Consider the following 27,797-nt stretch of genomic DNA (forward strand, 5'->3'; position numbering starts at 1 on the left):
CTGCCAAAATTCCCAATCATAATATTTTTTTTCAAGCAAAGCCACACCTTTAGAAAAGCTCTGTGGATGTATTTTTTTTGTTTTTTTTAAAGATTCGTCTACATAAAAATGTAAAAAGAAATTAAAATGCATGAGGCCAATATCATCTCTTACTTCATCGGCGTCCTGTTAGAACCACGTGCCTACACATTTTAACTGAAGGATAAACTCTTTATTGGTTGAGAAGATAAACTAAAACCCAACTGGATTATCTGAAAAGAAATGCATCGTCACAAAGCTGGAAACTGTTTTTCTCAGCTTGTTCAAAGTGGACATTTTTGGAGGTCCGTGGTTTTTGCAGGACAATGACAAATGAATGGTGCTCTTACCCTTGACAGAACAAAAAAAAACTTTACCTCTGTGGTTACAGATGTGATCATCTAAGACAGTGGTTCCCAAAGTGGGGTCCAGGGACCCCCAGGGGACCTTGAGGGGGTCCCAGAGGATCCTCAGCAAAAAGGGGAATAATGTATTTTCACTATAATTCCCACAAGTACCACAATGACAGATTGTATGACTATTTTGGTCATGGATTTCATACACTTTCTGTAATAAAACATCTAAAAGCAAAAATCCAATCAGATGGGGGACTCAGGGACAGAATCCTATCTAATGGGGGGTCCCTCCGTGGTCTAATTTGTGTCAGTTTAGGGGTCCTCGACATGAAAACGTTTGGGAACCACTGATCTAAGACAAATAAGTGATAAATCACCTGCAAGTGCAATTATAGTTCTGCAAAAATATTGTAATGAAGAATGATTGTAGACAATTATTAGTGTAATAACAAAAGTTATTTATTATTCTATGCAGCCTGTTGTATAATTTTGTATTTACTCAGTAATACTACAGTATACTGTGCAGTTACTGTAATGACAACTGCATTATAAATTGTATATGTGAAATGTAAATGAGATAAAAAAAAAAATGCTGAGGAGTCAAAGCTGCTACTCTCTTCATTCCATCAGCAGCATCACGTCATCATGTGTGTGTATATGAGTGATACCAGGGCTCCATCTGCTGGTTAATGATGGATATCCTCGATGCTGACTAGATATTTTCATAACATGCTGCATGTTCAGCACAGAAACTCTTCAGTCCTAATTTTACTACCAAAATGAAGCGTGTGTGTGTTTTATCAGATTATTCCAGAAGTCAACTCAGTCAACTTTAGAAGCATGAAGCCGGTATACCGAAGGAAGAAGCATGTGAATGCAGCATGTGAAACAGAAATACTACATGCTACATGCAGTCATTTATATGATGCGAAATATTAGCTTTGACACAATGAACATCATGTTTCCAGTAATGCAGTCCTGTCCTTGGTATCAGGGTTATTATAGTAAACTGAAACTGAAACTAAAAAGAAAATAAGCAGTGAAAAATATTTTTAGTAAACTGCAACTAAAAAAATTAAAAATAAAATTATATCCTTTAAGAAAATATGAACTGAAACCATAATACCTGGTTGAAAACTAATAAAAATAAAAATAAAAATGAACGTAAATTAATTTTAATTTTAGTTTTTTTTTAGCTCTAATATATCACAACCAATTGAAAATCCCAAACTATTATAACCTTGCTTGTTATGTGCAGTGTCCTCTTCATTCATTCCTTTGAGAAACTTAGAGGTTGATTCACTCAAATTACGAACAACTATGTATTATTTTCTCACTTATTTGTTGTGGTATTTAGCCATGCAGGTTGTTTTGATTGTGTATGTCCAGAGGCCTGTACTACGAAGCCAGTTCAACACACCCAGGGTATCTTCTCGTTATCTGGCTTCACTAACCCTAACAACCGCGATCCCGCTAAACGGTCCTACGAAGGTGGTTATCAACTCGGAAAATCAACCCAGAGTTTCTCCGTCTGGCTGTGAGTGCGTTCACGTTAACCGGTGTTTGCAGCATCTGACCAATCACAGACATGGACAAGTGTTCTGTCAGCAGAGCGGCACATTTAACAAAGGAAAAGTAAACTATATTAGACAAATACGAAGAAGTTAAACACATAATCCAGGCTAAAAGTAACACAGTTGAAGCTGCCAAATGCAGGAAGGACAGCTGGTAAAAGAAAAAACTCCCCATGTATGAATGCGTAAATTAACAGACTTATTAATTTAACGGAATACTCAAAAGTCGTATATAGTCGTCTAGATATAAATAGCTTTTAGAAGTGTAGTAGATGAATGGAATACACTTCTTTTTACCCTGTGAATAACAAGCAGCATCTATGACTATTTCAAGAGCAAGTAAAAAAATAGATATCAAAATATAATTCAAAGCGGTAAACACCCACAGCATAAATCCAGCTGTCCTTACTGCATTTGTCAGTTTAAACTGTGTTGTTTTTAGCCTGATTATGACTGTAACTTCTTCTTATATGTGTAATATTATCATACAATCACTGCATTGAGCTCTGATTGGTCAGTAGACGGTACTTTTATACGAGTTGATCTCTCATCTGGAACATAACCTGCTCCGGAGCAGGTTAGGTGTTCAGCATCAGTTACCATGGTGATCTACCAGGGTAAGAAGTGATCCACCTTCGTAGGATGGAAAACCCTGAAGTTACCTCGCTAACTCCAAATCCTGCTTCGTAGTACAAGCCTCTGGTTTAGAGATATCAGAGTTTTCTGCAGCCACCAAAATACAATGGATGGAGGTGAATAGAGTTTTGTTATTAGTCACGGCATTGAAAACAGCAACATCTTTTTTCCAGAAACAACATCCCTGTTATTCCAATAATCCTAATAAGACCTCACTGTGAACCATATTCATGACGACTTCTTTTTTTTTTGTACAAAACAAAAATCCCTTTTAAAACGTGTGTTCTGTGAATTATCCAGACTAACTAACTAAGGACACTGTTTATTGCCATTTTTTTTATATCTTGTATTCAATGCTTTAAGTCACAAAAACAAAATTCCAGTCTTAAAAACGATCTGAATGGCAAAATATCACGAGTTTCAAATAAATAAATAATTTGGAAGAATGAATCCTTTAAAATTTTAGAGGAAAATGTGATGACACTGTGGCTAAATGCTGCATCCACCAGAAACTGAACAGCCGATTAGACTGTCGTTAGGCTATTAAATAGGTGTTATCAGTCACTATCAGCACCATAGACGTGGGTCAATAGAGGCCTACTACACCCACTAGTAGGTTTTATTGTCTATTCACATGGTGACAGAAGGTATAAGAAGACGACAGCGACCTCTAGTGACCGTAGTAATTATGACAGGAGCTAGATTCTGTAACGTTTCAGTTTTACATGTGTTGCTTTTAAGTTTCACTTTCATTTTCACAACATAGTAGGCCCCTACTGAACCACATCTATGGTGCTTAGAGCAACTGATAACCTATTTAATGGCCTCATAACAGCCGAATCAAGTGAACTGGAAATATGTTATTATTACAGCAGATACAACAACAGAGATTCTACACATTCACGGTTTTATTGCCAACAGTCATACAGAATAATGATAAACCCATACAACCAAAAGATTAAATCTGTAAACATCATTTGGACTTCTTTGTTTTTATTTCATTTTTTTTTTTAACTATACCTGTTCCAAAATAGTGAGTTTCTGTGTGATTCCCTCTGACAAAGATTTATATTTAGAATCTGGAAATGATACATTTATAATATATAATAGAGATGGAGGGAGGGAGACAGATAGAGAGAGAGCAAACAGTAGTCTCAAGCAGCAACACGCAGCAGGGCGAAACACAACCTCTAGTGAACAGGCATGCCCCATTGAAGATCAGCTATTGCACTTTGAAGAGAGAGAGAGAGAGAAAAAGAAAAAGAAAAATACCATTTGTACAAATAAAAGGCACATTTTCATCAACAGAAATCTGGAAAGAAGCCATGTTCTTTTTGTGTCCCAGCGTGTTTGGTTGTATAATTTATTTATGCCACACAGCTAATTGTCGTGTTGTCAGAGAGATTTCAAGTATGGAGTCGTTACTGCTTTATATATATGTTCAAAACGTTGCACATTTTGCCGAGGTGATTCTACAAATTTGCTCTTAAGAAATAAAAGAATTCTTGACATTAGCATTTTGAAAAAAATTACCACATTATTCCTTCTCCCAAGATATTAGATTTGATGAAATTATGTCACAAAGACTAAAAGTTTATGGTGGATCACTGTAAAAAAAAAATGAAACCTCAATGATTCTTTGTGCCCTTTCTTCTCACCTTTCTCTGAAAAATGCCAATATGTTCTTTAGAGCTGCAACAATTACTTGATTAGTTGTCAACTATTAAATTAATCAACAACTATTTTGATAATCGATTAATTGGTTTAAGTAATTTTTTTAAGACAAAAAAGTCAAAATTCTCTGATTCCAGCTTTTTGAATGTGAATACTTTCTGGTTTCTTTACTCCTCTATGACAGTTAACTGAATATCTTTGAGTGGTGGACAAAAACAGTCGCCACCATAGATGTGGGTCAGTAGGGGCCTACTACACCCACTAGTAGTTATCATCTATTCACATGGTAGATCACCAAAAAAGGTACAAAAGAATACGACAGCGACCTCCAGTGACTGTAGTAATTATAACAGGAGCAGAAGTGGAGGTCAGGCGATGTAGTAGAGACATTTTGAAACTCCAGTGTTTTCACCCAGGAGACAGGAATTTGCATCTCGTGTGAAACCTAAACCTAAAGAAGTTGTAGTTTCATTGCCTAAACCTATAGAAGTTGTAGTTTTATTGCCTAAACCTAAAGAAGTTGTAGTTTCATTGCCTAAACCTATAGAAGTTGTAGTTTTATTGCCTAAAGCTAAACAAGTTGTAGTTTTGTTGCCCAAACCTAAAGAAGCCTTTTTGTTTGTGTTCAAAAGGTGACGTTTCATTCAGTTTTACAACATGTTAGAACTTGTTGCTTTTATGTTTTACTTTCACTTTTACAACGTAGTAGGCACAGTAGGCCCCTACTGACCCACATCCATGGTGCTTATAGCGACTGAAAACGCCTATTTAATGGCTTGATAACAGTCAAATCGGGTGGACATTTGAGGACGTCACCTTGAGCTTTGGGAAACACTGATCAACATTTTTCACCATTTTCTGACATTTTATAGACCAAACAACTAATCGATTAGATTAATCAATGATGAAAACACTTGTTAGTTGCAGCCCTAATGTTCTTCCTCTCATGCTCAAAAGGCCGCAAGGAATCAGAGAAACTCTCATCAGCTTAAAATGAATCTGGTGGTGTATATTTTTCATAACGATCCCAATACTGCTCTTTGCTAAAATATGCGTTGTTGTTGTTGTGAGATGCATGTACTGTACACTCCCTCTTGCAGCAAAATACAGGCACGTTATATTACATTGCATCTGTCTTGTCAAACTCATTGAACACATGCTGATTTTGGTTCAATTGAAGTGGTCCAGTGCATATCGAATACAATGCCCCATTCATTTGGTATTCATCAGAGTACTGACAACAGTGAGGATGAGAGCATTTTTTTAAAAATCCATTGTGTACGATTTCTATCAGCCATTTCAAATGTGTGATTCCCACTCTACAAAACACTAAATACAGTAAACCGCTCTGAGGAATGATTGTGTACAGTGGACCGCAAAATGCAAATTAACTGACCTGTCCAACAGTAAAGGTTGGTGTCCCCTGTACTGTTAAAGCAACACACAGCCAGCATCCTTTGCTACTAATAACACAAGATAATTGCAGTGAGTGGGACTGACAGGAAGTATTTCTGTGATGACATCTAGTGGCAATACAGTAGCATTGCCATGAGATATCAAACACACTGAGAAATAGTTGTTGTTTAACATCAATAAGTGAAGGTGATCTAATATTAAACACATTGAGTGCAGACTGTGTGTTTGTCTAATTAAGTAAAAAGTGTAAATTACATCTCAACACATTGGTAATTTGTCTTGGTACAACTGACACAGATGATCTAACTTTCTGATTGTGCTATTCATTTGTGGTCATTCAAAAATAATAAGAACTTTTAAAAGCACTAACAAAAAAAAAAGAGCCAAAAATGCTAATCAAGAATGTGAGAATATCCATTGCAAGCCCCAAAACTAATCATTGACTACACACCTAAAAAAGAAGAATCCAGAGAAAACCAATTTAGAAATAATCACTGGTTGAAAAGCATAAATATTTTTTTACAGTGTCAGCATACACAAGCACCTCTTTCAAATAAAGGGGTATCAAGGTCTACGAACAATGTCCACAAGAACAGTTGATTTTAAGTCATGCGACCGCAGTGACACAAGAAAATACTTGATAAAAAATCTTTAAAGCCATTGACAGCACTATGAAGGATGTCTGTTGGCACCCCGACACTTTGTGACTACTGCAAAGCAAAACACACTCAGTTCTAACCCCCGACAAAAGCAGATTTCATATAGTGACTACTTGAGTGAGCCGTCACGCTATTGGTAAGATTAAAGGACATTTTTTTTTCCTAAAGTAATTCCTTATAAACAGTTTTTGTTTCCTCCACCTCTTTAGCCAACGGTTCCCGTAGAAATGTGGTTGTGCTTGACAGACAAAACTAAAATTTCAGTTTTTTTATTCTAAAATACTCTTGTTAACACCTCTCTGAGGTTTTGATTTGCACTTCATCTAAACTACAAGAACAATTTTTTTGATCTTTTAAAACACCAAATCAAGATATTATGTCCAAATGCACCTATGTCTTCTCAAAAATATAGCATTTCAGTCTTCACAACAAAATAATAACAGTTCTATAAATTATTATTTTTTTTATCTTAAACAAATCTTGCGTCTTCCAGTGCCTCCAGTAAAGTAACCAAATTTCCCCCAAACGCCGTCAGTGCTTATAGAAGCTTTCGAGCATCTTCTCTTAATGTGTCATCTTCAAGTTTCAGGATGGTAGGAGAGACTGTTCACAGCTTTCTGTTTCCCACCAGGCATTGCAAGCATCACTGTTTCCTTCCAACGGGCTGTAGGAGACACAGTTCACTCCCGGCTGACACAATCGGCAGATTGTTGTCACGGTGATGGCCAATAAGATGGCTAATATTGTCAAATATATGATCTTTTGTCCGTACCTTTGAAAAGAGAGAGAGATGTTAAATGTCTGTTGTGGCCTAACAAGTTTCACTTTATGTATCCGCCTTCACAAATCATCTTTAACCTTTAGCCCCCGTCTTACCGTGCCCTCAGGGTCCACCAGCAGCAGGTGTTTGGCAAGTCCATTGTGCATGCCCGTCAGTACGTAGGACCCGGGGTTGGTGGTGCTCTTACGAACCAGGAAGTCCCCATCTTCTTTTAGCAGTTTCTCAGCGTCACGGCGGCTCATTTTGCCGTGGTACCACGTCTGGCCCTCCAGCTCCTCCTGCGCCCGGAAGGCCACCGAGCGAACGAGAAGAGGGCTCGAGTTGTCCACCGATGCTGCCTTCTGAAGACCGGAGACCTGGGACTGGGCATGCCCCTGGGCCGGTGGATGGGACTGCGAGTGAATGGCATCCTCGAAGGGCTCTGGTAGAGGTGCCAAAATGATTTAATTAAGAGAGGAAGGATATCTGCAGTGCAAGTAAGTTTTAACCTGACATCCTACACCTGTCAAAACTTGTAAACTATGCTAATCCATAATATCAGCTACTTTAATGGCAACCCGTTCTCATTCCCAACCCATCACATATGGACGCCTGATCAGGACCCCTTGGTGTCACATTAAAATCACATTAAAAACTAGAAGTGCACTCGGAGAGCGCAGACCTCCGCCGAGGCAGGTTTCATATACGTCGCTGCCCCCCTGTGGTGGCCTGTGGTATTAATGCACAGGCCGAGCGGAGTTATTAAAAACAATTCCCAAAGCTGGATCATGATCCGGATTGCCACCAAAATCTAATGGATTGTTCATTGTGCCACACCCCACCCCTCCAAAAAATGTCATTCAAGGCGGACTTTTGGAGTTATCATCCAAACGGACAAACCAACAAACCAACACCATCGAAAACATAACCTCCTTCCTAGGCCTTTGGGGCTTTTTCCCCGTCTATACACTAAATTTGTATGTATGTATCTGTGTGTACGTCTGTATACTTACATTGTATGTAGGGCTGGGCAACATATTGTTATTGTATCAATATTGTGATATGAGACTAGATATTGTCTTTCGTAATGTGGCCACAAGTGTTGTCTTTTCCTGGTTTTAAAGGCTGCATTACGGTAAACTGATGTCATTTTTTGAACTCACCAGACTGTTCTAGTTGTTCTATTATTTGCCTTTACCAACTTAGTCATTATATCCACAATACTCATGTATTATTTATCAAAAATCTTATTATAATTTACACACATATAATGTGTAACCTGATGCATTGCTATATATTCTGTATATGGGTACTCTGTACCAATGTTATTATTATTCTTCAGGGCCGAGGAGAGAGTTGTTTATAATTCCAAACCGTATGGAGCAAAAATGCTCAGGGAACTGTGAAGTGTGCAGGGAAGAACTGAACAAAGGCTCTTCATTTCACCGCATTTGACAAGCAAGATTACCCATCAGTCATTGCGCCTCGCTGGAGCGCCAGCATAAGGGCTATGCTAGCCGCTAATGTTAGCTGCAGTAAGCACTCGTGCCACAGCCGGCGTAGTGCTCTTGAGACAAATCGCTGTTCGCTGAGTATTGCTGAGTTTAACTATAATGTTATTGATACCTAACTATGAATTCAGGATCCCGGCAGGAGATATTTCATATTTTATTTCAGTAATGTTAGTGTTAAATTTCCACAGTAGCAGCAACAGGAATCCGAGGTGTTTACATGACCAACGCACGGAGGAAGTGACGTCTGTGTTGGTGATGTTGCAGGGTGTTGCGAATGGAGGAATTTTGTCGAGGGAAGTTCCCTTAACTGACATTCCCTGAGCAGGGAGCAGGGAGTACAGTTTGTGTACACTGTGGATCGGAATACAGCTATGAACTGGGTTATAGGCAGGGAGACATACTGGACAGCTGCCAGCCTGCTAACACAAGACATTTCACCCTCAATCTCACACCTACAGGAAATTTAGAGATAACATTGACTGACATTTGGCATTTATTTGGATCGTGGGAGGAAAGGGGCGCACACAGGACATAGACAAAGAGAGAGAACATACAAACTTTACACACAAAAAGGACCAGGGAGGAGTTTAAAACCCAGAACCTGCTGGATAATGGACAACAGACGCATAGCCTCTTATTTTATCATATGATTTTGGATGTATTCTTATTCTGTTGTGCTGATGATACATTCAAATGTATTCTAAAATACCCAGTCATAAAATTATAAAATTTTGACACTCAAACAATAAATATATTTCACACAATAGAATTCTTCTGCTGAGCTAATGGTGCAAATCCTCACTTTTATGTCTTAATAGTACAGGTACATTTTCATCACTATATAATAACCTAATATACAGTACTGAAATTAATTACTTATTCAATACCTTTCCAAATTAATTAAAGGGACTGTTAGTAACTTCTTACACGTATAAATCATTGCGGGTCGGTGTCCCATGCGCTCTCGCGTGTGGCTACGCTGTTCAGACAAGACTCCAACACAAAGTACACGGAAGCACCAAAACCTCTTGGTTGTATCTAGTGAAGCCCGTCTGTTAAACAGTGTTGGCCGCGGTCGGAGGACGCGGGGGAGACCGTAGCTTTGATCTCCAGGACCGGAGTCTCTGCTGTACTCTGCTCCTCTGCCTACCTGCCTTCACTCACACACCGCTGTGTTTTCACTCTTTCTCTCCACCTCTCATGTGCATGCACGCACACTACACACTGCAGAAGAGTTAGTTTAGCTCTGAGAATATCTAGTGAATGTACAGTGGACGTTTGTGCAGAAATAACTGCTGCAGCTCCACCAGACCAACAGAGGTTTCCCGTGTCTTGTGAAGTGACGGGGCTCCGCAGCGAGAAACGTTATCGTCTCTGACCAAAACTCAGGTGTCTCCCCTGTTCCCTCCGGCCGCGGTCGGGAGGCTGAGGCAGGAAAAGCCAACACTAGGATCAGCAGTGATTCATGGAGAGACCTTCGTCTGGTCAGCTAACATTACTGCCAAGCAGCTGAAATATAGAGTGATATTGTGGTTTTAGCTGACGTGTGTCGCCTCACTGTGTTGATTGATGCTCGTTCATGTCTATGTAGAGTGAGCACAAGCCCGAGTGCGAGCAACAGCACGCTGACTTTCGTTGACTTAACGGCCACAGGTGTCGCTGTTAACAAGCAATTTCTGATTCTTACAAACAGTCCCTTTAACTGATTCTCTCCACATTGTGTTGTGCAATAATCTGAATCCAATTTGATTAAATTATGACTTTTCTGTCATACAAGTTCTGTTAGTGGAGGAACCAAATGTTACTGTTAACTGTTAAAGACCTACAGTAGGTGGATGATAACACATGTACTGAACTTCATATAAGAACTTTTGAATGTTATAGTTCACTGCTCACATGTAATTTGTGTCATGGATTCTTCATACATGCACACTTCTTTATGTAAGATGTATGATCTTTCATGTATAATAATAGCAGAGCTAAGGTGGAAGTAGAGAGGAGGGAAGATTAAAGCTGCACACTGACATTAACACTCCTCCTATTGTCTTCATACTGATATGGTGTTATTACAACGCCACGCCGACATCACTGAGAAACAAAAAGCGAGGGAACCTCTATAATTAAGAACTCAAATCACACGAGCAACAGAAACTGAAACTTCAGTACGGACCAATGGAGACTTACTCATGTCAAACAGGTCCTTCTGTGAGCTCTCTTTGGCTGCAGCCGCCATGCCTTTTGTCACATTGTCCGCCTCTGCCTGGAGCGCTGCGAGCACCTGGGCGTCGATCTGCTGAGTGTTCACATACGCCGGCATCTCTCCTGTTTTTGGTGCCGGGCCTTTGCTCTCGGGCAGAGTGCTTATATCAAATGATCCTACGGTAGATATTTGGAGAAACAATCATAGACACAGTGTTGAATTGATGAAATTCTGAAAAACTAAAAAAAGATGTCTTATGTATATAAAGAGGACCTATTATGCTTTTCCCCTTTCATTTAGTGTGGCATATAGTATTTCTGTGCATGTAAAAGGTCTGTAAAGTTACAAAGCCCAAAGTCCACGCCAAAGGGAGTTACTCTCCCTCACAGAAACACTGCTCCTGAACTGCCTGAAACGCCTTGCTTTAAGTCTTGCCTTTTCTTCTGTAACTTGGTGATGTCACCAAGTAACACATTTGGTTGATACCTGCCTAGCGGCTAGTTTGGCACGCCCTCAAACGAAGCTAGTTAGAGTGGAGCTGGAGCGGAGTCCGAAGAGTTTGGTTTGGTTGACCAATCACAACAGAGCGGGCACAGCTACTACGGCATTGTCGGGTCTGGGAGTTGTTTGTGTTTTTGCCTAACAACTTTAACCCTTTCACAGTGTGTTTTCAGTTCATGATGGTTGTACTTGGCTCTACCCTCTTGTGTCATTTCTGGTTGCAAAAACCAAGATGGTGATGGCCAAAAACAAAGATGGCGACGGCCAAAATGCCTGCTTCAAACCAGCAGTCCACAAACCACTGGGTGACGTCACGGTGACTATGTCCACTTCTTATATACAGTCTATGGTAGAAACCCAAAATACAAAGTATGCACCTGACAATAAGCATAATAGGTCCTCTTTAAGTAGTGGGAAGCATGTATTTTCTTACCCTGTTGTATGAATATGGACTTTCTTTCATCTCCCCAGTTTTCTCCACAGTGCCGCCCTTGATAATATGTCTGATCTACTGAAGCTGGGCCAATCTGATGACATAGTTCATGGGTTGATATTTTAAAACATTAATTATGTTTTTGAGATTACATCCGCATGTAAACAAAATATTATTCTGCTCAAGATTAATCCATATGAATTGAAAATTGTACCTGGCATCCATCCGGCGCTGCGTTCTGATTGGACAGCCGGGTGTCGATGAAGCCTCCGGGGGGCGGCATCTTGCCAGGGATGTTGTTATAGTACGGATGTTCTGCTGACTCCTCCTCTTCCTCTGTCCATGGCAACTCATCCATGTTTAATACCCTGAGGTATAACATAGTTAGATCATGAAACTCAATACTGACTGTGTGTGTGTGTGTGTGAATACGCACATCTGCGAGTGTTTCATGAACGCCTCACCTGTCGTGTGTGGAGGACAGTTTGCTTGAGGGACACTGCAGGTACTGCTGGAAGCGAAGGTCAAACGCCTGGCCGATGGTGCTGATGACGTCCTGGGCCAGCCCGTCAGAGCACTCCAGGATGTGACACGCTGACGAGGGCAAGAGCAGAAACTCTTAATGAGCATGTTGCGTGTGAGATATGAGACACTCTATAGAGTATCAGGGTCATTCCTGTTATGCAGCAACATTTCGGTCTCCATGAATCACTTCCTCCTATTTTCTTTAAAATATTTTCAAATATTTATATCAAATGGCTTGAATTATAGATTAAAGCAGCAGTGGGTAGAAATGGAACAAATATGATTTTAAAAAGTTACTCTTATAAAACAGTCACTAAATCCTCACAGTAGTGCATAAAACAGGTAATATGCTGTTACTTTAATGCCTATTTCTATCCTCAGATGTTTTCAGAATCATCTTGTAGTGTACTGTTTAGCTGTAAAATTAGAAAGTTTGTGACCCGGCAGCCATGTTGAGATCTCTTGAGGAAATACCAAGCACCGCCCACCAGCCAGAGCATAGCCAATAGGAACGCTCTCGCTCTGAAATGACCAGTGATTGGTCAAAGTCTCCCGCCACGGGCTAGATGTTCTAAAGCCTGAAAACAGAGCCATGAGGAGGTGCAGAAGTCTAGTTTTCTCTCAGAACACTTGAATTACAATATGCTGAAAGGCTATTATGGAATTTTTGCCCAATGATGCCAAAAACATTGTGCCTCCTGCAGGTAGGCATGTGCTTGATTTTACCTTGTCCCCAGTGCAAAGTAATTAACTTCTACAAGAACTACAGTATAAGCCATAAAATTATAAAATACTCAAAATATTCTTTAATTATTTATTTATGGTTATGAATGGTTAAAAACGACTACAATTCCATTGAGAGACCATTGTCAGGAAGTGACTTTTTGGTAGGGTGAGCATAAACCTTGCTTTTTTTTCATGTTTCATGATGTTGATCTATTTGTCCCACTCTTAAAGTTCCACCTGGTTTGGCTAAATTATGAAGAAAGTTGGTCCGATCAAAAAAAATGTAAAAACATATTTGATATAGTTATGAAAGTTTAGTTTATGCGTAGAAGGTTAACATCAGCTAGCTAAACCTGGAACGCTCACAGAGCTATGGCTGACTTAGCTCAAATTGTTCCTCCCTGTCAGGTCTATAGACCGATATAAACCAGTATACCCATAAGGATTACAATTTGTGCCTGAGATTGTGCCAATATGTTTTCCTGACAGTTAAACATGTCACTATTTTATATAATGCAAGAAACATGAAAAATCCATCTTTTTTTCAAAGGTTATGAAGCCTAAATGTTGCTGCATAACAGGAGGAATGAACACCTACCTCTTCTGTTGACGGGGTCCTTTGCTACATAGGCAACGTAATCTGTTGTGTCCTAAAAACATAAAAAGAAAACTATTGTAATAATGTCCAACTATAAAATATCACAATACCTTCATACAATAACCTTTATTTTTTGGTTATCAAATCTTTGTTGTGAAGTAGTTTAGGTTTTAATTATCAGATGCTGGTTAATTTGACACGTGCCATTGAGTTACTTACGGGGTCTCCACCTGATGCAAAGGAGATGGACTGCATGTGATGATTGGCTATGATCTGTCAAGAGTAAAATACATATGAGATAGCAAATGCCTCTTTATACACACAGATAGATAGAAATGCACATGCATTAACTCTACACACATACACTGCTTAAGGGAACACTTAAATCACATATCAGATCCTGATGAACGAATTATTCAAGTTGAAAATCTTTTCTGATGTACATCGTATAATTTGTTAAGAACAAAATGACGTAACATCGGTCAATGGAAAGCAAAATCATCAACCCACTGAGGGCTGGATTCAAAATCACACCGAAAATCAAAGTAAAAGATTGAAATCACAGGCTGATCCAACTCATGATGTGACTCAGTAGTGTGTACGGCCCCCACGTGCATGTATACACTCCCGACAAAGTCTGGGCATGCTGCACCAGGAGGAACCCGGGGCCCACTGCACTGGGAGGAACCCGGGGCCCACTGCACCGGGAGGAACCCTGAGCCCACTGCACCGGGAGGAACCCGGGGCCCACTGCACCGGGAGGAAGCCGGGGCCCACTGCACCGGGAGGAACCCGGGGCCCACTGCACCGGGAGGAAGCCGGGGCCCACTGCACCGGGAGGAAGCCGGGGCCCACTGCACCAACGTAAGTTCTGACAATCGCTCTGAGGATTTCTTTCCGGTACCTAACAGCAGTCAGGGTACCATAGGTCTGTGCAACCCTCCAAGGATGTGCCTCCCCAGACCATCACTGACCCACCGCCAAACTGGTCATGTTAGATGATGTTACAGGCAGCATAACGTTCACCACGACGTCTCCAGACTCTTTCACGCCTGTCACATGTGCTCAGTGTGAACCTGCTCTCATCTGTGAAGAGAACGGGGCGCCAAATGGCGGACCTGCCTATTCTGGTGTTTCTCTGGCGAATGCCAATAAAGCTACATGGTGCTGGGCTGTGAGCACAGGTCCCACTAGAGGACGTCGGGCCCTCATGCCACCCTCATGCAGTCTGTTTCTGACAGTTTGGTCAGAAACATGCACACCAGTAGACTGCTGGAGGTCATTTTGTAGGGCTATGCTCTGGCCGTGCTCCTCCTGTTCCTTCTCGCACAAAGGAGCAGATACCGGTCCTGCTGCTGGGTTGATGCCTTTCTATGGCGCCGTCCGGCCCTCCTCGTGTAACGGCCGGTCTCCCGGTATCTCCTCCGTGCTCTTGAGACTGTGCTGGGAGACACAGCAAACCTTCTTGCGACCGCACGTATGGATGTGACATCCTGGAGGAGCTGGACTACCTGTGCAACCTGATTGGGCTGCAGGTACCGCCTCACGCTACAAGTAGTGACAAGGACACTAGCAGAACTAGAAGAGAATCAGTCAGGAAGGATGAGGAGAGAGCAGCTGTCTGTGGCCACCACATGCCTACCATACACAGGCCAACCATTCCCTTTTTGGGGGTTGTCTTGCTGTTGCCTCTCCATTGCACCTGTTGTCACTTTCATTTGCACCAAAGCAGCTGAAAGTGATTCACAATCATGTGTGCTTCCTGAATGGACAGATTGATATCCCTGAAGTTTAACTGACTTGGTGTTATACTGTGATGATCAAGTGTTTCCTTCATTTTTTTGAACAGTGTATATACTTTAAAAATGTCCATCAGAATTTGGTTAACTTCATGAACCACAATAACAGAGGACAATCTGGTATCTAACACACAGTGAGGCAGCCATATTGGAAGTATCCAGCTCTTAGGCCCATTTCTATTCTAGATTGGGGGCAAAATGTAACTCAATTTCATATCAATCAATAAAGTGTTTCTGATTCTGATTATAGCTTCCTTGCGGGAGAGAGGGAAGTTCGTCCCGAAGTGGCCGCTGTAGCTATACCCCTACACCTTAAAGAAGGGTGCTTCATTGAGCTGTGAGTTGGGAGTTCACTGAACCACGGAGTGGGAGGGTGTAGGGACTGGATTGGAATTGGGCCTTAGAGTTAGATGAGAAGATTGATAGTTTAGTTAAACTTTTCTTGAGTTACAACTCAGAGATTGGGACCAGAGAGAAAAGGGGTTGGTTGATTCAGATTCGGTGCTTTGTAAACAGCTTTTCTGAAGCATTCTCTGCATTATGACTAGAGGAACTGATACTCAAGATATCACAAATGTTATTCTGTCGTGTTTGAGTTACTATGTGTAGGATTATTAATTATATACTGTATATATATATATATATATATATTTATTTATTTTTTTCAAAATTTGTCACCATCTGCTGGCAGTATCAAGAAGGACATCTGGGTAGACAGCAATGCACACTGTGAGCACTGACCACCCCCACATCAACCTCCTCTGGTTATTCAACATCTGGAGAAGTCATGTGCTTCTGCTTGTCTTCCTATTTTAACTGTTCTTTTATTACATAAACCTCCTTAAACAAACATCCTTAATTCTATAAAAAAAACATGTGTCACTTTAACAATGGCTAAAAATAAGATCCATCACATCAACCTAAATTTGGAAACAAATGTCCTCTGATCACAGTTTTAGTTGGCAATGGAGATCCATTCATGTCTTTGGGGACACATACTGTATGTGTGGTAAATATTCTAAAACACAAAGTCCACTTACTTAGCTATTCAATGAGCTTTAAAGTGCTTCCCATGGCCTTCTACACACACATAGTATATGTGGTTGCTGGGAGGTTTATATAGACCCCCTAATACAATGGTGCAATTATTTTCTTATAAATACTATCATAGTAGTATCATTTATTCTCATCACATGTCTGTGTCTCACAGAATCCTATAATGGTTGACAAGGTTCGCACACTGACCTGTTTGCAGTCAGGGGTCATCAGGTTGAGGCTACTGGTGGAGATATTCAGGTTGATGGACATGCCGGCAAACTGCAGGTTGCTCTTCCCCAGGATACTGGACAGAGCTTTGGATGGTGGCTGAGAGGAGCAGAGGAGGACACAGACAGACACAAACAAAACTGATTATAGCAACAAAGTCTCTTAAAGGAATAATTCTGATAAAACACTGTTTTGCTTGCTCATGTCGATAAATATGAAGCTACAGTCAGTAGCAGGTTAGCAGCTTAGCTTAGTTTATTTTAGCATTAGGACTGAAAACGGAGGGGGGGGGGGGGGAGCAAGCCTTTCTCTGTCCAAAGGTAACCACCTACCAGCACCTCTGACGCTCCCTAATGGACATGTTATATCTCCAAACTATTTCTTGCCCGGGCGTAGTGACTTCCTGGCGTCTCCACTGGCCTCCAACCGAGAAATAGTCTGGCACATAACCTTCAGTAAAAACAGGACTTAGGCGTTTTTACACAGTTTTTTTACAGATTAAATAAATGAGATATAACATGTTAAAGCAGCAGTGGGTGGAAATGTAGCAAATATGATTAAAAAAAGTAATTTTTATATATATCCTGACAGTAGTGCATGAGACAGGTAATCTGAAAAAAAACATGTGCCTCTGTGTCCTCAGGTGCTCCTAATGGCATCTTCAAGATTTCACAGACCGGAGGAAAACAACCAGTCAGAGCTGATCTGGAGTCTGCCGTCCAGCTGCCGACGATGAGAGCCACGAGTCAATCACTCGTGAACTCCGATCAAACGGTCAAACTAGGCAGTTCTGATCACATATGAATCAATATTCTGTTGCTGTAATGCCTATTTCTCTCCTCAAATGTTTTCAGAAACATCTTGTAGTGTACTGTTTAGCTGTAAAATGAGAAAGTTGTGACCCAGCAGCCATGTTGAGATCTACTGAGGAAATACCAAGCACCGCCCACCAGCCGGAGCACAGCCAATAGGAACGCTCTCTCTCTGAAATGACCTGTGATTGGCCAAAGATTTTTTAAAGCCTGAAAACAGAGCCCTGAGGGTCACAAACTTTCTCCTTTTACAGCTAAACAGTACACTACAAGATGATTCTGAAAACATTTAAGGCGAGAAATAGTCATTACAGTAACAGAATATTGATTCACCGGAGGACACAGAGGCACATGATGTTTTTCAGATTACCTGTCTCATGCACTGCTGTCAGGATATAGTGACCGTTTTATGGAAAAAAATATTTGTAATCATATTTGCTCCATTTCTACCCACTGCAGCTTTAATCATTGAGCTTTAGAGGTATTGGTAGGCAGATTGTGTCACCTTTGGACAGAGCCAGGCTAGTTGTTTCCCCCTGTTTGCAGGCTTTATGCTAAGCTAAGCTAACCTGCTGCTAGGTGTAGCTTCATATTTACTAAGTCTAGGCAAATAAGTGCATACTTCCCAAAATGGCAAACTATTCCGTTAAGGAGTATTATCCATTAAAGTGTCATTTCACCACTAGTAAATGAATACAGAGGAAACATTATTGTTCAATATTTTTATGGATTACATTTAGGGCCATGCACATTTCATCTACTAATAAGGGACTGAAGTTGATTTTGATGAAGAGACGAGGCAAAGCGGCCAGATATAATTAGCCAAACCCCCATTCAAAATTCTCAGTGTGCAGCTGATCTCACCATAGTGCATTTGTCACACAGCCAAAATAACATTATATCTTATATCTTACATCTATTCTGAGAGAGAAACTAGTCGGCGCTGATTTGGTGTTATATGCTCTTCCCTGACATTTGAACAAGCTCTAGAGAGCAGAGTAATGCTTCATTTCACACCCCACATTAAGACACAGTCTCCTCACACACACTGTGGACACACACCATGTACATGCACACACACAGACACACACACACGGACGACAGACACACACACACACACACACACACACACACACACACGCACTAGCTCAGCCTCCTGATCACAGATATTGTGCACTACATGAGTCACTAAGCACTGTGCGCGGTGTGCAATGCATCGTGGGTTGGAGCTACGCCCACGCACATACAGTCCCATACCTCTTCATCTCTCTCTCTCTCTAAGTACAATCTCTCATCATTTCTTCCTCTCTCTCTCCATCTGTCTCTGTTTTCCCTCTCTTTTTACATGAAGAAAGGATGAGAGAAGAAGAACGTACAGAGGCGAAGCTATATATAGAACGTGGAAGGGTAAATGAATATCTAATGCCGTTTCCTCTTTTTCTGTCTACTGTACCTTTTCACTAACATTCATTTTCTCTGCGCGCTCTCAGTGTGAGCATCACTTCATCCCTCCCTCTTTCCTTCCCTCTCTGTCCGTCCACGTACCTTTCTCTTCCGCTGAGCTCCTTTGGTCCCCGGAACGGCCTCACACACCAGGCTGATGGCTTCCCTAGAGGGAGGGCGAGAGGAGGGTGAAGCCAAGATGGTGACCATAAACAGCCACAGAATCACCGTTATGTTTGGCATTAAGTTGAGACTGTATTTACAGCTACTACAGAATATTCTGTCGGGCCACTATGATCCTAAATGAGGTCACTGCCTATAGAGTGCTACAGGTATGAGTCCTACAATCCGGAAATTAGTTATTTTAGCACTTCCGGTTCCCTCGTCTCGAAGTCAATGGGTTTTTTGAATAGGTAATGTGACGTCACCGACAGCAAGTCCGCCATTTTTGGCTGTATAGTCTGATTGCAGCCACATAGATCATTGGTTTCCGTAGAACAGGAACGCCCAGTAGCTGCTGACCTTTTTTCTTTGCCCACTAACTTTATTGTCCTGTTCCTGTCAGTCAAATCAGTGGCTATGCAATCGGTTCTAAGTACGATTTAACTCACCTTTTGTCAAAATGTTAAATTTTTTTTACCATAATGTGACTTTGATGAAACAAGTGGGGCAAACTATAGCTAACTAATTACTTAGTGTAACATTAACACAGGTAAATTGTATCAATTTGATCTTAACAAAGTTAGCTAGCTTGCTAGCTTCAAAAAGCAAAGCAATTCAACATCCGCTGATGCTAATAATGTAATGATGCCAGTAGCGAAACATTAAATCATAGTCTACACATGATAACTATTGACTGTATTATAACATGAATGAAGCTCATCTTGGTTTACTGTTTGTCTGCTGCCATTTTCTGTGTCTTTACAGTGAAATACCTATACGGTAAGAACAGCCAGAACCAGCTGTGCATTGAGAAAGTAGAGAAGAAGAAAAAGTAGGTGTTCCTGAACACCGCACAAACCAATCAAAGCAGTGGGCGTTCCTGTCGCACTCAACAGGAACATCCGCAACTGCAATCAGACCCGTCTCATTTTAGCAGGATAAAGGGTAAGAGTGCCATCCGCTGGCCGTTTACAGCCAGTGTCACAAGATAACACAAAAATTGTAGTATATATAATATACTGTATAGTCAGACACAAAGGTAGGCTAACGTTATGGGTTCCATTTTGCAAGATACCGGTAGATTATTTTATGCAGTATTAGCCGACGTTTTGTATTCCGTTAGCATGACATTAGCTAGCTTATCTTTGTCCGGATGATTGTGTAGTTGGCATTTGGCTTGTAGATCTTAACATCATATACCTACCCGTTTGTAAATTGGACATCGGCCTCCAAAGATTTACATATTTTGAACTGCTGACAGGTGTTCATTAACACCAAAACACATCAGTGACTGTAATGGGTGGCAAACTGTCAAGGTCCTCCTAATTCATAAGGATCGATATCATAAACTAACTTCAATTTTGTAATATATGGCCCCTTTGTCTCTGTCAGCTTCTCTTTATATGGGTATTTGTCTTTCGCACGTACTTTATACATTATATACATATTAGATAATGGCTGTTGACTATAGTCTACTGTAGCTCCGTATGCTACCCTCCAAAAATGGCTGCGTGCCCCAGAATGCTCTGCGATTCCCATTCCCTATAGGTTTTTAGTTAGATGCCTGTAATAAAGTCTGTGGTTAACACTAGCTTAAGAGATTTTAACGTTTAGTTGTATAATATAAAATATGTCACTAAATATCCCACTAGTGAATTTTGAGTCTTTTACGTGTCTTTAAAAAGGCAGTTGCTAATAAGTGGCTAAATGAGACAACTAAACGTCATCATCCCAGACTAGCGTTAGCTTTCACAATTCAAAAATCATAAAAGTGGTGTTCATTTGTGAAGATTATCTTACGGAAAAAAAACGTGTAAGTATTTTAAATGTTGCGATAATATCGTTATCATGAGTTCTTTTGGCTACCATATTCGTGTAGTGAAAATCTGATATGGTGACAGCCCTAATGCCAACATTAGCTAATGAGCAGATTTAGATCTAGAGGTAGAGTATATTTAAGAGTACATGCGCTGGTGTGGTTTCTAATTGTTATGTGATAATCTAATAACTCAGTTCTTAAGATTTCTTTTTCTTTACCATCAATTACTTATTATTATTACGGCTAATATTTCTTATCCGTCATACCTTTGCATTGTCGGATGTGAGAGTTACTGGACTATTCAGGCTCGGTGCACAGTAAATGTAAGTCGATATATTTTCAACTTGTCCCTTCCAACTGCCTTGTTTTTATTTTAACTTCCTGTGTTTCATGTTATTATTATTGCTTTATTTTGGAGCTCAACTATTAAATTAATCGGCAACTATTTTGATAATCGATTAATCGGTTTGAGTAATTTTTTAAGAAAAAAAAAGTCAAAATTCTCTGATTCCAGCTTCTTAAATGTGAATATTTTCTGGTTTCTTCACCCCTCTGTGACATTAAACTGAATATCTTTGAGTTGTGGACAAAACAAGACATTTGAGGATGTCATCTTAGGCTTTGGGAAACACTGATCGACATTTTTCACCATTTTATAAACCAAACAACTAATCGATTAATCGAGAAAATAATCGTCAGGTTAATTGACAATGAAAATAATCGTTAGTTGCAGCCCTACTTTATTTATGAATGTAACAATTAATTTGATGGTGCTGCAATCTGTCTATATATGGAGTATGAAATATGACTTATCCATAAAAGAATTAGAGAAAAGACAAAAAAAACAAAGAAGTAAATACACTAGACTAAAAGAATATATTGTATTTACAGTGTGCCTGAACTCTACAGGTTGTTCCACATAAAATGAAATCACCTCGGCCACAAGAGACCTGAGTCTAGATTCAATATGCAGCGTAGAGTGTTTTATATGGCACTATAGGGAATATTACAAATGCACTGCAACTGTATCTGATATACAGCGCTACACATCGCAGAGTGAAATCTAAAACTGTCTTTAAGATGTGAAGTGAACCGTTTTATCTGCATCGGCCATCGCCGTGCTGTCATTTCTATGTAAAAGACAACAATGTGTGGATTAAATAGTGGCTTAAGATAGAGCTGCTTTGATGCAGAAAAGTGAAATTCTCCTCTGAGACAAAGTGAATATTGGTTTCATGACAGAAACGGAAACGTTAATTTTTGTATCCTTTCTACGTGGATAAATCACGCACAGCAGTAGGTTCTTTTAGAAAAGGCGAAATCTAATAATAGCAATAGCATGAGACATAACATTTTCTCTCTGTTTGTCTCTCTCTTTTTATTAGAGGAAACACAAACACACATAGTGAGAGAGAGAGAGAGAGAGAAAGACTACTGTTGTGTGGCCTTACAAGCTAACGTTAGTCTGACTTCAGGAAGTCAAGCATAAAAGTGGACGTGACACAAACCGATTCACTGTTGGCCTTTGCCTCGTTGCACATTGGTCATTGGTGATTTCAAAGATTTACATGGAGTCACAGAAAATCCCATGCAGACAAATTGTGATAACAGGCACCCTAAATGTACTCTAGATAGATAAAATATCAAAATCCTATCATGTTTTAAAATGTGTGTTTTTTTTTTAGAAGAGGTGGATTGCTGATTGAACCTCATTAATACAGATATTCATTTTCTGCTTTTAATATAAGTTTATATTTGCTAAGGCAGGCAGGATTTTCTTGAAAAATAAAGTTTTAGTAGGCAAAACTAAATATATTAATTAGGGATGCACCGATACCGATACCAGTATCGGGTATCGGGTACCAGTATCGGGTACCAGTATCGGGTATCGGGTCCGATACTGTGCTCATGTACTCGTACTCGTACTTGCAAACGGCTCCGATACAACGGCACCGATACCACTTTACAGCAGCGCAACGTTAACCTCTCGTCACTATCATTCTGGTCCTCACGCTCCACCTCCCCGACGGTGCGGGCGAGACTGGCCTCACTTTCATTGTGCCACGGGTTTTGCTTGCACCCTCTGACTCGCGCGTGCGTTAGACTCCTTGGTCCGTGTTTCAAGACGATTTCCGATTGCAGTGTATGTCAGCTGACAGGAAGTAAACATGGACCCAAGCTGTTGCTTAGCAACGCAATTCCTTTGAAATGCACTAAAACGGAGCGTTTCAGACAGAGGGTAAATACAAGAGTATTCAGGCAGACAGTATGAGAAAAATGAAGTTTTTTTTAACATTAAAAGCATGTAAACATGTTCTAGTAGAAACACAAAATACAAGTATGAACCTGAAAATGAGCATGATATGAGACCTTTAAAAAAATTGCCAAAAATAACCCATAAGGAATAATTTTAGATAGTTACTTATATTTTAGTCTTTATGTTAACAAATAATCACTTGCGTGTTGGCTTAAACAATTTATCATCTGATGGAATAATAACTGATTTACTGGGATTTGTTTTTAAAGGAAATCTAGTGAATCATGAAAAGTCAGAACACAAAGTGTGGACATACCTTGTGATTTGTGATCTTGTGGTGAAATCCAGGGATCTCATCGACCGGAGGACTTCTATACAGCCCAGATACTGGAAAGCAAAAATGTCAAAAGTTACATTCATGACTTGTACAGAAAAACACACCTGAAATACTGTAACTCAACTCAACTCAAATAACTGCAGTCCTTCAATGTAAACCAAATCACTACAACATAAACTCAAGTACCTAGAAACCAGGGGCTAACTCTAGAAATCCCAGCACTATGGAACAGTGTTCTTGTGAACAAATCCCTGATTTGTTTGTATCTTGTACACATGCACAAGGACACATATGCATGCTAAAAAGTGTGCAGCGGCACAATACAATTTCCTGTCGCCAGTTACAGGTTAGTCCACCGATCGACGGTCGTTGGCAGTGACACACCATAGATACTTGTGCCAAGAAAAGGCGGCAAAGAAGAAGGCTGCTAACTAGCAAACATGGATGTAAACATGTATATGTTTTATGTTTTATGAGGAAGGAAATGCATTCAACATGATTGTTAGACCTCAAGGACACATACAATGCATTTTGATAAGAAAAGATACATTTGTCTGTTTATAATAAAAGTCCACAGTGTAACTTTAAGTTGATAATCTTGCTTTTAGAATACCAAATACCCAACCGTCTGATGACAAATACATAGACTGTATATAAGAAGCGGACGTAGTCACCATGACGTCACACGTTGATTTGTGGACTGCTGTTCTGAAGCCTCGAGTTTGGTATTTTGGCCGTCGCCATCTTGGGTTTTTGCAACCAGAAGTGGCACAAGAAGGTGGAGCTACGTACAACCGAACGCTGAATAAGACATTTTTGTTGACTAAAAAGGTTATAATTTATGTTCATGAAGTGAAAACACACTGTGAAAGGGTTAAAGTTTGAAGACGAAAACACAGACAACTCCCAGACCGGACAACACCGTGGTAGCGACCTGTCAATCACAAGGTAGCCATGTCCTAAAGCATCACCTGCTTTATGGTCTATTTGACTCTAAATGGGACCATAATTTACTAAATGAACATCATGCTGTATTGAAGAAGACTTGAAACTAGAGATTGAGACCATAAACTCATGTTTACAATGTTTACTGAGGTAATAAATCAAGTGAGAAGTAGGCTCATTTCTCATCATAGACTTCTTTACAATCAGACTTATTTTTGCAACCAGAGGAGTCTGGTTATTTTATATATATACACTGATCAGCCATAACATTAAGACCACTGACAGGTGAAGTGAATAACATTGATTATCTCGTTACAATGGCACCTGGCAGTGGGGGGGTGGGGGGGGGAAATATTAGACAGCAAGTGAAACTTTTAGTCCTTGAAATTGATGTGCAGAAAAAATGGGCAAGCGTAAGGATGTGAGCGACTTTGACAAGGACCAAATAGTGCTGGCTAGACGACTGGGTCAGAGTATCTCCAAAACTGCAGGTCTTGTGGGATGTTCCCGGTCTGCAGTGGTCAGGACATACCAAAAGTGGTCCAAGGAAGGAAAACCGGTGGACCGGCGACAGGGTCATGGGCGGCCAACGAGGGGAGCGAAGGCTGGCCCGTGTTGTCCGATCCAATAGAAGAGCTACTGGAGCTCAAATTGCTGAAAAAGTTAATGCTGGTTCTGATAGAAAGGTGTCAAAACACGCAGTTTGTTGCGTATGGGACTGCGTAGCCGCAGACTTAAGGGTCTTAATGTTATGGCTGATCGGTGTATATATACAGTATATACTGTATATATTAATATAAAAGGGATGTGACTGAATGTTATATTGGTGATTTCAGTTATTATCCTTTCATCCCACCTTCATCTGCTTGTGCATGTGTAAATAAGAATTGCAAGCAGACCTCAACCTGTATCACATCAGCAAATGTGTTTCATGGTTTTCACAAAGCCAAAGTCTGACATAAAAGTTGGAATAAAAACATGAAGTGATTTGGAAACCGCATCAGCGTGTTTACTATGCCACATGAGGTGATCTTCAGCACCACCAGCCACCTACTCACATTACAACCCCTCCTCTGATTAATATTGTACAGACTGAGAACATTTTGTGCTGACCTATCGTCATCAAAATCACATTCATAATCTGGCTGTAAACAAACAAGACATCCAGACGCACTAACATTTCTATTTTCCACTCCTTCACAGAAAGAAGTTATACTAGTATCATCATTTTCATATTAAGAGGCCGTCTTGTCTCCAGTGAGCGTTTTGCACCAGCAAAGAAATACCATTTTGTCAACATGACGTTTGCAAATTTGTATCTATTTTCAGAACGGTGAGTTTGAAATGCACTATTCAGCCGGGCTAAAAATATATCAGACTGTTCTAAAATTGGTAGAGACCTATTCTGAGCACAACATGAAGACGTTTTTCCTCTCATGCTGTAAATGGTTCACACATTAAAACTGAACTACAAATTAATTATGAAAATCAATGGGATGCCCGCTCTGAAGAACCCATGAATGATCCCAGTGAACGACACAACTTTTAGTTAGTTGCACTAACAAAACTATACAGATACATACACACTACTGGCTTCATAACAGACAAATACAAGTCATATATCACACTGGCTACAGTTGTTGCTTCCTGGAGTTTTTGGATGTTGTGCACATCAATTTTGACCATTTTGTATTTTTCCAGTTAGGGCTGTCACAATGTCACAGTTTCACTGCACGATTATCGAGGCCAAAAGAATTCCCGATAACAATATTATCGTGATATCTATACAAATTTGAAAAAATAAAAATAAAATAAAAAATGCTATCAGTCAAATTCATCTTTAAAGGTCCCATATTGTAAAAAAAATGATTTTCATGTCTATCATATTATAAAGCAGGTTTAAGTGATTTATAAATACTGTGAAAGTATCAAAACACGTAATCCATGGACAAATACACACAGCCTGTATTCAGAAACTGTGCGTTTGAAACAAGCCGTCAGGATTTCTGTCCATTTGTGATGTCACAAATCTATAATATTTAGACCATTTCACAGTTTTAAACGGAAACATACTAAATGTGTCCCAGTTTATTTCCTGTTGCAGTGTATGTGAATGACATCAGCTGACAGGATGTAAACATGGACCCAGGCTGTTGCCTAGCAACGCAATTCCGTAGAAATGCGTTAAAACGGAGTGTTTCAGACAGAGGGTAAATACAGGTATACTCAGACAGACAGTATGAGGAAAATAATGTGTTTTTTGAACATTAAAGCATGTAAACATGTTCTAGTAGAAACCCAAAACACAAGCATGAACCTGAAAATGAGCACGATATGTCCCCTTTAACTTAGTTTTTTTGTGCGTTTTGTCTCTTTTTTGGCAGATGAATTGCACTCAAAAGCGTGAACTGCTTATATAAAATCATTTAAGAGGCTCTGGATTATTAACACGATATTATCATATGTGTATAATTAAAACAATATCAATATATAATTTTTAAATATCTCAGTTATCGTCAATAATGGTATGTAGCGACACCCCTAAAGGGCTGGGTGATATGGCCAAAACTTCCATCACGATATAGATAATTTCATATCTCGGTAACGATATATATATATATATATATATCACAATATAGCATCTTTTCTGGTAATTCAATGCATAAATAGTTTATATAAAATAACCACATGGTAAAGCCTATTTTTTGTATGCTCCCCTATGAATTAAATACTTGACAAATGAAAAGTAGAAGAGTATTTTCTAGTTTTAAGAACTTCAGTGCAAAATGAACAGTTTTAAGTGAGATTACAGAGAGAAAAAATAAATAAATATAGGCCTATCCTATATTGCGGTAGAGACGATATAGAAGAATATATACAATAGATATTTTTAAATTGTTTTGACGGTATATATATCGTCATATTACCCAGCCCCTACACCCCTATTTCAAAATATAAACAGTGGCTTTCATGTATTTTAGTTGCACTCAGGTTAAAGATGTCATAAAATGTGTTGTTGTTCTATAATGTGTACAGCTACAGCTTACTTTAGAAACATTTTATTATACAGTCCAGTCTAGACTGGATACTATATGTCAGGTCAACAGGTTAAAGCACTCGTTCAATAAATAGCCTAAATGAAGTAGGTTGATGAAATGAGTATTAATTAGAGCTGCAACAATTCTTTCCTCCTCTATGACAGTAGACTGAATATCTTTGAGTTGTGGACAAAACAAGACATTTTGGACGTCATCTTGGGCTTTGGGAAACACTGATCAACATTTTTCACCATTTTCTGACATTTTATAGACCAAACAACTAATCAGTTAATCGACAATGAAAATAATGGTTAGTTGCAGCCCTGGTA

At 39.8% G+C, this 27,797-nt stretch overlaps 1 protein-coding gene and 2 long non-coding RNA genes across 4 annotated transcripts in view; 2 read left to right on the top strand and 1 right to left on the bottom strand.

Annotated features, from left to right (window-relative positions):
* The first annotated feature begins 19 nt into the window (after positions 1-19).
* LOC119477885 lies at positions 20-8,828 on the top strand. Its single transcript, XR_005204340.1, has 3 exons — positions 20-1,911; positions 3,113-3,118; positions 8,817-8,828. It is a non-coding gene; the product is annotated as an uncharacterized LOC119477885 (long non-coding RNA).
* The window catches only part of shc3 (SHC (Src homology 2 domain containing) transforming protein 3), a 28,955-nt gene continuing 7,353 nt past the window's right edge, over positions 6,196-27,797 (bottom strand). For both annotated transcript variants that reach the window (XM_037752072.1, XM_037752073.1), the window contains 11 exons: positions 23,465-23,535; positions 19,013-19,076; positions 16,635-16,754; positions 13,810-13,863; positions 13,591-13,642; positions 12,206-12,335; positions 11,956-12,109; positions 11,742-11,835; positions 10,792-10,983; positions 7,210-7,535; positions 6,196-7,105 (listed from right to left, as the gene is read on the bottom strand). In XM_037752072.1, the coding sequence (XP_037608000.1) occupies positions 6,977-7,105; positions 7,210-7,535; positions 10,792-10,983; positions 11,742-11,835; positions 11,956-12,109; positions 12,206-12,335; positions 13,591-13,642; positions 13,810-13,863; positions 16,635-16,754; positions 19,013-19,076; positions 23,465-23,535 (1,386 nt within the window). In that variant the 3' untranslated portion in view covers positions 6,196-6,976. The remainder of the gene's footprint in view (positions 7,106-7,209; positions 7,536-10,791; positions 10,984-11,741; positions 11,836-11,955; positions 12,110-12,205; positions 12,336-13,590; positions 13,643-13,809; positions 13,864-16,634; positions 16,755-19,012; positions 19,077-23,464; positions 23,536-27,797) is intronic.
* LOC119477886 lies at positions 19,106-20,750 on the top strand. Its single transcript, XR_005204341.1, has 2 exons — positions 19,106-19,323; positions 20,621-20,750. It is a non-coding gene; the product is annotated as an uncharacterized LOC119477886 (long non-coding RNA).

Source organism: Sebastes umbrosus, chromosome 19 (assembly GCF_015220745.1).
Source record: "Sebastes umbrosus isolate fSebUmb1 chromosome 19, fSebUmb1.pri, whole genome shotgun sequence".
Classification (NCBI taxonomy): Eukaryota; Metazoa; Chordata; class Actinopteri; order Perciformes; family Sebastidae; genus Sebastes; species Sebastes umbrosus.